The sequence below is a fragment of the Oncorhynchus nerka genome, linkage group LG24, assembly GCF_034236695.1.
Source record: "Oncorhynchus nerka isolate Pitt River linkage group LG24, Oner_Uvic_2.0, whole genome shotgun sequence".
NCBI lineage: Eukaryota > Metazoa > Chordata > Actinopteri > Salmoniformes > Salmonidae > Oncorhynchus > Oncorhynchus nerka.
The window spans coordinates 5,651,670-5,661,659 of NC_088419.1; the positions used below are offsets into that span (position 1 = coordinate 5,651,670).

Consider the following 9,990-nt stretch of genomic DNA (forward strand, 5'->3'; position numbering starts at 1 on the left):
GGTGAAACAGAAGAAAAAGCGCTTTTAAAACTTCTGGATATCTACACTGTCATATCGATGTGAAAATGGAAGTCCAAATATTTCGCTCTACTTAGAAATGTGTTTAAGTTTAAAAGCCGTGCGTAACTGTTTCCTGGATAATTGTCTCCTTCCATGAGTAAATGAAGCGAGCGTCGTGGTGAGAATATGAGCTATTGGTCTGCTATCAAAGCATTATTTTTGGTAACCTCATGCCACGTAAAACCTTTAATAATATCGGGGGAAAAAAGTCTCCAGTTATCTTAAAGAAACTTTATAAAATAGGTGTTCATTTAACGAAGCGCCTCTTGTATTTCAGCACCATGAGAAGGACAGCGCTTCTTTTTTTTTTCTTATTTACCTCTTAGCGCATTTGGATACAGCTGCTACACAGAACACGGCGGTGAGGACAGAGACATATCATTTTTGGAAACTACATCCTTAAAAAGTGATTTAATCAAGTGTAATATATGTTCGTGTCTAAAAGGGTACAGCACAGCAGGTGAAGTAAACGTCACTCTCTCCCCGCCCATGAAGCGCCTGTAGGACATATCTGAAGTGAAGCAGGGCTTCCACTCGGGAAGATGACACAGGAAGAGAGGATCAGCTCAACAATTGACACGGAAGCCGATTTCTCATCACGTCCCCATAGTTTCAAGATAACCTTTCTGGAGAGGATATAATCAAATAAGAACATCAATGCTTTTTTTCCCCCCCCCCGAGAAGAGCAGATAATGTTTTATATTTTTTAAAGTAGAAAGAAGCTAGAAGCTTTGGGGAGAAGTAGAAAAGATAATTCACCGGGGTGAAATATGGAACGTGGATTATTCAACCACCTGTTCTCAGCGAGGACCGCTATGCTCTGTTGTTTCTTCTTATGTAAGTCAAGTAAGTTCGTTTTTATTATTTATTATTTTTGGCTAAGACTTACCTTGTGACGGTATAATAAGGTGAGTCTGAAAACAATTTAAGAGAAACGGAGAATTCATGTCGTCGCTGTTCTCTACTTGAACCAAAGGTGTGAAATCATTGCTTGTACCCAAGCCTATAGCCTGATATTACAGGCATGCCGCTGTAAATGTATCCGTTTATTTATCAATCAATTCATTGTCAATATGACCGTTTATTGATGTTACCAAATTGCCTACCTACCACAACCGGTGCTCTCTCTCTCTCGGGGCAGTTGCTGTAATCTTAAACCACTCCAACTATTTAAGATTTTCACACCTCCTCCATAATGTCCTGCTGTTTGGAATCTAAACGGACTCGGGCTCTTGTACTTCCAGTAGCCTCATTAAATGCCATTAGCAACACATTTCACATGTTTTTTTCCTCATTCATTCAATTGTTTTTATTTATATCCTTAAAGCTTTTCCGGGCTACAGTTTTAATACCTCCACATTACTCTACATGTGGCAGATAGGCTGCTGTGTCTTGTGACCTTCAAAGTGGAGGAGAAGAAGAGCTGTATTCTTTCCAGAGCAACACCAAGGTGAGAATGCTGTTCATTGATTACAGCTCGGCATTCAACACCGTAGTGGCCTGATCACCAACAATGATGAGACAGCCTATAGGGAGAAGGTCAGTGACCTAGAAGTGTGGTGCCATGACAACAGCCTCTCCCTCAACGTCAGCGAGACAAAGGAGCTGATTGTGGACTACAGGAAACGGATGGCCGAGCACAACCCCCATTGATATCGACAGGGCTGTAGTGGAGCAGGTTGAGAGCTTCAAGTTCTTCAGTGTCCACACCACTAAGGAATTATGATGGTCCACACACATCAACACAGTCGTGAAGAGGACAACGCCTCTTCTCCCTCAGAAGGCTGAAAAGATGTGTCACGCCCTCAGAGCTTTAAACGTTCTGCAGCTGACCGCAAGGCAATGCAGAGGGTAGTGCGTATGGCCTAGTACGTCACTGATAAATAGTTAGTCCTGGTAGCTATCTGTCTAACTATTTAACTATCTGCATGGAGTGTTTTCGACTCATCACATACACTGCTGCTACTGTTTATTATCTATCACGTTGCCTAGTCACTTTACACCTACCTATAGGTTATACAGGGCCTTCAGAATGTATTCATACCCCTTGACTTATTCCATATTGTGTTACAGCCTGAATTCAGAATTGATTAAAAAAATGTTTTTTTCTTCATCCATCTACACACAATACCCCATAATGACAGACTTAAAACATGTTTTTAAGAAATGTTTGCTAATTTATTTTGAATGAAATGAGAAAATGGCAAGTAATCTCATTTGCATAAATATTCAACTTCCTGAGTCAATTCATGTTAGTATCACCTTAGGCAGATATTACAGCTGTGAGTCTTTCTGGGTAAGTCTCTAAGAGCTGTGAGCTGTGAGTCTTTCTGGGTACGTCTCTAAGAGCTGTGAGTCTTTCTGGGTAAGTCTCTAAGAGCTGTGAGTCTTTCTGGGTAAGTCTCTAAGAGCTGTGAGTCTTTCTGGGTAAGTCTCTAAGAGCTGTGAGTCATTCTGGGTAAGTCTCTAAGAGCTGTGAGTCTTTCTGGGTAAGTCGCTAAGAGCTGTGAGTCTTTCTGGGAAAGTCTCTAAGAGCTGTGAGTCTTTCTGGTAAGTCTCTAAGAGCTGTGAGTCTTTCTGGGTAAGTCTCTAAGAGCTGTGAGTCGTTCTGGGTAAGTCTCTAAGAGCTGTGAGTTGTGAGTCTTTCTGTGTAAGTCTCTAAGAGCTTTGCACACCTGGATTGTACAATATTTGGCCATTATTTTTATTTTTTTATTCTTCAAGCTCTGTTCAATTGGTTGTTGATCATTGCTACAAACAGGCATTTTCATGTCTTGCCATAGATTTTCAAGCTGATGTAAATCAACACAGTAACTTGGCCACTCAGGAACATTCAATGTCATCTTGGTAGTCAACTTCAGTGTAGATTTGGCCTTGTGTTTTAGGTCATTGTCCTGCTGAAAGGTGAATCCCATTGTCTGGTGTAAAGCAGACTGAACCAGGTTTTCATCTAGGATTTTGACTGTGCTTAGCTCTATTCCGTTTCAGTTTATCCTTAAAAGCTCCCTAGTCCTTGCTGATGACAAGCATACCTATAACATGATGCAGCCACCACCATGCTTGAAAATATAGAGAGTTGTACAATGTGTTGCATTGGATTTGCCCCAAAACATAATGCTCTCTATTCAGGATATACAGTTCATTTCTTTGCCACATGTTTTGCAGTTCTACTTTAGTTCCTTATTGCAAACAGGAAGCATGTTTTGGAATATTAAAAAAATAAATATTTACAGGCTTCCTTCTTTTCACTCTGTCAATAAGGTTAGTATTGTGGAGTAACTACAATGTTGTCGGTCCATCCTCAGTTTTTTCTTATCACAGCCATTAAACTCTGTAACTGTTTTGGCCTTTATGGTGAATTCCCTGCACTGTTACACCTTCCTTTCCAGCGACTGAAGAAGGACGCCTGTATGTTTGTAGTCACTGGGTGTATTGATATCGATTAATAACTTCATCATGTTCAAAGGGATATTCAATGTCAGTTTTTTTGTGCCCTCTACTAATAGGTAGATGGGTATTGGAGGCATTGGGAAAACCTCCCTTATCGTTGTGGTTGAATCTGCGTTTGATATTCACAGCTCGTCGGAGGGACCTTACAGATAATTGTAATGTGTTGGGGTACAGAGATGAGGTAGTCATTCAAAAGATCATGTCAAACACTATTATTACACACAGAGTCCATGCAACTTATTATGTGAAATTATTAGTTTGCTATAACAAAAGGGGTTGAATACATATTGAAAACATAATTCCACTTGTACACTATGTGGTATTATGTGTAGGCCAGTTAATCCATTTTAAATTCAAGCTGTAACACAACGAAATGTGGAAAAAGTCAAGGAGTGTGAATACTGTCTGAAGGCCCTGTATCTACCTCAATTACCTCATACTGCTGCACATCTTCTCAGTACTGGTACCATGTGTACATAGCCAAGTTATTACCTCAGTACTGGTACCATGTGTACATAGCCAAGTTATTACCTCAGTACTGGTACCATGTGAACATAGCCTAGTTATTACCTCAGTACTGGTACCATGTGTACATAGCCATGTTATTACCTCAGTACTGGTACCATGTGTACATAGCCAAGTTATTACCTCAGAACTGGTACCATGTGTACATAGCCAAGTTATTACCTCAGTACTGGTACCATGTGTACATAGCCAAGTTATTACCTCAGTACTGGTACCATGTGTACATAGCCAAGTTATTACCTCAGTACTGGTACCCGTGTATATACCATGTGTACATAGCCAAGTTATTACCTCAGTACTGGTACCATGTGTACATAGCCTAGTTATTACCTCAGTACTGGTACCATGTGTACATAGCCAAGTTATTACCTCAGTACTGGTATCATGTGTACATAGCCAAGTTATTACCTCAGTACTGGTACCATGTGTATATAGCCAAGTTATTACCTCAGTACTGGTACCATGTGAACATAGCCTAGTTATTACCTCAGTACTGGTACCATGTGTACATAGCCAAGTTATTACCTCAGTACTGGTACCATGTGTACATAGCCAAGTTATTACCTCAGTACTGGTACCATGTGTACATAGCCAAGTTATTACCTCAGTACTGGTACCATGTGAACATAGCCAAGTTATTACCTCAGTACTGGTACCCGTGTATATACCATGTGTACATAGCCAAGTTATTACCTCAGTACTGGTACCATGTGTATATAGCCTAGTTATTACCTCAGTAATGGTACCCGTGTATATACCATATGTACATAGCCAAGTTATTACCTCAGTACTGGTACCATGTGTACATAGCCTAGTTATTACCTCCGTACTGGTACCATGTGTACATAGTCTAGTTATTACCTCAGTACTGGTACCATGTGTACATAGCCATGTTATTACCTCAGTACTGGTACCATGTGTACATAGCCTAGTTATTACCTCAGTACTGGTACCATGTGTACATAGCCAAGTTATTACCTCAGTACTGGTACCATGTGTACATAGCCTAGTTATTACCTCAGTACTGGTACCATGTGTACATAGCCTAGTTATTACCTCAGTACTGGTACCATGTGTACATAGCCTAGTTATTACCTCAGTACTGGTACCATGTGAACATAGCCTAGTTATTACCTCAGTACTGGTACCATGTGAACATAGCCAAGTTATTACCTCAGTACTGGTACCATGTGTACATATTCAAGTTATTACCTCTGTACTGGTACCATGTGTACATAGCCAAGTTATTACCTCAGTACTGGTACCATGTGTACATAGCCAAGTTATTACCTCAGTACTGGTACCATGTGTACATAGCCAAGTTATTACCTCAGTACTGGTACCATGTGTACATCGCCTAGTTATTACCTCAGTACTGGTACCCGTGTATAGACCATGTGTACATAGCCAAGTTATTACCTCAGTAATGGTACCATGTGTACATAGCCTAGTTATTACCTCAGTACTGGTACCATGTGTACATAGCCAAGTTATTACCTCAGTACTGGTATCATGTGTACATAGCCAAGTTATTACCTCAGTACTGGTACCATGTGTACATAGCCAAGTTATTACCTCAGTACTGGTACCATGTGTACATAGCCAAGTTATTACCTCAGTACTGGTACCATGTGTACATCGCCTAGTTATTACCTCAGTACTGGTACCCATAGTGTATAGACCATGTGTACATAGCCAAGTTATTACCTCAGTAATGGTACCATGTGTACATAGCCTAGTTATTACCTCAGTACTGGTACCATGTGTACATAGCCAAGTTATTACCTCAGTACTGGTATCATGTGTACATAGCCAAGTTATTACCTCAGTACTGGTACCATGTGTATATAGCCAAGTTATTACCTCAGTACTGGTACCATGTGAACATAGCCTAGTTATTACCTCAGTATTGGTACCATGTGTACATAGCCAAGATATTACCTCAGTACTGGTACCATGTGTACATAGCCAAGTTATTACCTCAGTACTGGTACCATGTGTACATAGCCAAGTTATTACCTCAGTACTGGTACCCGTGTATATACCATGTGTACATAGCCAAGTTATTACCTCAGTACTGGTACCATGTGTACATATTCAAGTTATTACCTCAGTACTGGTACCATGTGTACATAGCCATGTTATTACCTCAGTACTGGTACCATGTGTACATAGCCTAGTTATTACCTCAGTACTGGTACCATGTGTACATAGCCAAGTTATTACCTCAGTACTGGTACCATGTGTACATAGCCTAGTTATTACCTCAGTACTGGTACCATGTGTACATAGCCTAGTTATTACCTCAGTACTGGTACCATGTGTACATAGCCTAGTTATTACCTCAGTACTGGTACCATGTCAACATAGCCAAGTTATTACCTCAGTACTGGTACCATGTGTACATATTCAAGTTATTACTCTGTACTGGTACCATGTGTATATAGTCTAGTTATTACCTCAGTACTGGTACCCGTGTATATACCATGTGTACATAGCCAAGTTATTACCTCAGTAATGGTACCATGTGTACATAGCCTAGTTATTACCTCAGTACTGGTACCATGTGTACATAGCCAAGTTATTACCTCAGTACTGGTATCATGTGTACATAGCCAAGTTATTACCTCAGTACTGGTACCATGTGTATATAGCCAAGTTATTACCTCAGTACTGGTACCATGTGTACATAGCCAAGTTATTACCTCAGTACTGGTACCATGTGTATATACCATGTGAACATAGCCTAGTTATTACATCAGTACTGGTACCATGTGTACATAGCCAAGTTATTACCTCAGTACTGGTACCATGTACATAGCCATGTTATTAACTCAGTACCAGTACCATGTGTACATAGCCATGTTATTACCTCAGTACTGGTACCATGTGTACATAGCCAAGTTATTACCTCAGTACTGGTACCATGTGTACATAGCCTAGTTATTACCTCAGTACTGGTACCATGTGTACATATTCAAGTTATTACCTCTGTACTGGTACCATGTGTACATAGCCAAGTTATTACCTCAGTACTGGTACCATTTGTACATAGCCAAGTTATTACCTCAGTACTGGTACCATGTGAACATAGCCAAGTTATTACCTCAGTACTGGTACCATGTGTACATAGCCTAGTTATTACCTCAGTACTGGTATCATGTGTACATAGCCAAGTTATTACCTCAGTACTGGTACCATGTGTATATAGCCAAGTTATTACCTCAGTACTGGTACCATGTGTACATAGCCAAGTTATTACCTCAGTACTGGTACCATGTGCATATACCATGTGAACATAGCCTAGTTATTACCTCAGTACTGGTACCATGTGTACATAGCCAAGTTATTACCTCAGTACTGGTACCATGTACATAGCCATGTTATTACCTCAGTACCAGTACCATGTGTACATAGCCAAGTTATTACCTCAGTACTGGTACCATGTGTACATAGCCTAGTTATTACCTCAGTACTGGTACCATGTGAACATAGCCTAGTTATTACCTCAGTACTGGTACCATGTGTACATAGCCAAGTTATTACCTCAGTACTGGTACCATGTGTACATAGTCTAGTTATTACCTCAGTACTGGTACCATGTGTACATAGCCAAGTTATTACCTCAGTACTGGTACCATGTGAACATAGCCTAGTTATTACCTCAGTACTGTTACCATGTGTGCATAGCCAAGTTATTACCTCAGTACTGGTACCATGTGTACATAGCCTAGTTATTACCTCAGTACTGGTACCATGTGTATATAGCCAAGTTATTACCTCAGTACTGGTACCATGTGAACATAGCCAAGTTATTATCTAGTACTGGTACCATGTGTACATAGCCAAGTTATTACCTCAGTACTGGTACCATGTGTACATAGCCAAGTTATTACCTCAGTACTGGTACCATGTGAACATAGCCTAGTTATTACCTCAGTACTGGTACCATGTGTGCATAGCCAAGTTATTACCTCAGTACTGGTACCATGTGTACATAGCCTAGTTATTACCTCAGTACTGGTACCCGTGTATATACCATGTGTACATAGCCAAGTTATTACCTCAGTACTGGTACCATGTGTACATAGCCAAGTTATTACCTCAGTACTGGTACCATGTGTACATAGCCAAGTTAATACCTCAGTACTGGTACCATGTGTACATAGCCTAGTTATTACCTCAGTACTGGTACCATGTGTACACAGCCAAGTTATTACCTCAGTACTGGTACCATGTGTACATAGCCAAGTTATTACCTCAGTACTGGTACCATGTGTACACAGCCAAGTTATTACCTCAGTACTGGTACCATGTGTACATAGCCAAGTTATTACCTCAGTACTGGTACCATGTGTACATAGCCCAGTTATTACCTCAGTACTGGTACCATGTGTACATATTCAAGTTATTACCTCAGTACTGGTACCATGTGTACATAGCCAAGTTATTACCTCAGTACTGGTACCATGTGTACATAGCCAAGTTATTACGTCAGTACTGGTACCATGTGTACATAGCCAAGTTATTACCTCAGTACTGGTACCATGTGTACATATTCAAGTTATTACCTCAGTACTGGTACCATGTGTACATAGCCAAGTTATTACCTCAGTACTGGTACCATGTGTACATAGTCTAGTTATTACCTCAGTACTGGTACCATGTGTACATAGTCTAGTTTTTACCTCAGTACTGGTACCATGTGTATATAGCCTAGTTATTACCTCGGGCCGTAGGAATGCATTTCACTCTCGAGTGGCGCAGTGGTCTAAGGCACTGCATCGTAGTGCTAGATGTTGCCCTGATGCTACACACCTTGAACTGTCCGGGCCCTGATGCTACACAACTTGAACTGTCCGGGCCCTGATGCTACACACCTTGAACTGTCCGGGCCCTGATGCTACACAACTTGAACTGTCCGGGCCCTGATGCTACACACCTTGAACTGTCCGGGCCCTGATGCTACACAACTTGAACTGTCTGGGCCCTGGTACTACACAACTTACCAAGCTATTTGGGCAGTGTCCAAGATCCCAAAAGATCCAAGCCTGAGGAGGAATGGAGGTGTCATCTCTTCTCCTCTCTGGTCTTCATTGACAGGTGGCACTTTGATCTCCAGCGCTCGAGGGCTTTTTGTCAACCTGGTGCATCTTGTCTCCGCTAGTCTCTGCCTCGTGCTGGTCCTACTCCAGACCGGACGGACACATGCGCAATCACAGCGGAGCTTCAAGTGTACACGTAATTAAAGTGTGATGTGATGCAATGTGATTCACCAGAATCAGACCATTACCACTGCTACTACACCTTCATTATAGTAGACCAGGGATCATCAACTATCACTTCCAGTACTCCATTATAGTAGACCAGGGATCATCAACTATCACTTCCAGTACTCCATTATAGTAGACCAGGGATCATCAACTATCACTTCCAGTACTCCATTATAGTAGACCAGGGATCATCAACTTTCACTTCCAGTACTCCATTATAGTAGACCAGGGATCATCAATTATCACTTCCAGTACTCATTTATAGTAGATCAGCGATCATCAACTATCACTTCCAGTACTCCATTATAGAGTATACCAGGGATTGTCAACTATCACTTCCAGTACTCCATTATAGTAGACCAGCGATCATCAACTATCACTTCCAGTACTCCATAATAGTAGACCAGGGATCATCAACTATCACTTCCAGTACTCCATTATAGTAGACCAGGGATCATCAACTATCACTTCCAGTACTCCATTATAGTAGACCAGGGATCATCAATTATCACTTCCAGTACTCATTTATAGTAGACCAGCGATCATCAACTATCACTTCCAGTACTCCATTATAGTATACCAGGGATTGTCAACTATCACTTCCAGTACTCCATTATAGTAGACCAGCGATCATCAACTATCACTTCCAGTACTCCATAATAGTAGACCAGGGATCATCAAC

At 41.0% G+C, this 9,990-nt stretch overlaps 1 protein-coding gene across 1 annotated transcript in view; it reads left to right on the top strand.

The window, feature by feature from the left end:
• Positions 1 to 521: 521 nt before the first annotated feature.
• LOC115109866 (neuronal acetylcholine receptor subunit alpha-2-like) overlaps positions 522 to 9,990 on the top strand; it is a 115,026-nt gene continuing 105,557 nt past the window's right edge. Inside the window, exon 1 of the mRNA XM_065008567.1 lies at positions 522 to 906. Coding sequence (XP_064864639.1) covers positions 831 to 906 — 76 coding nt within the window. The 5' untranslated portion in view covers positions 522 to 830. The remainder of the gene's footprint in view (positions 907 to 9,990) is intronic.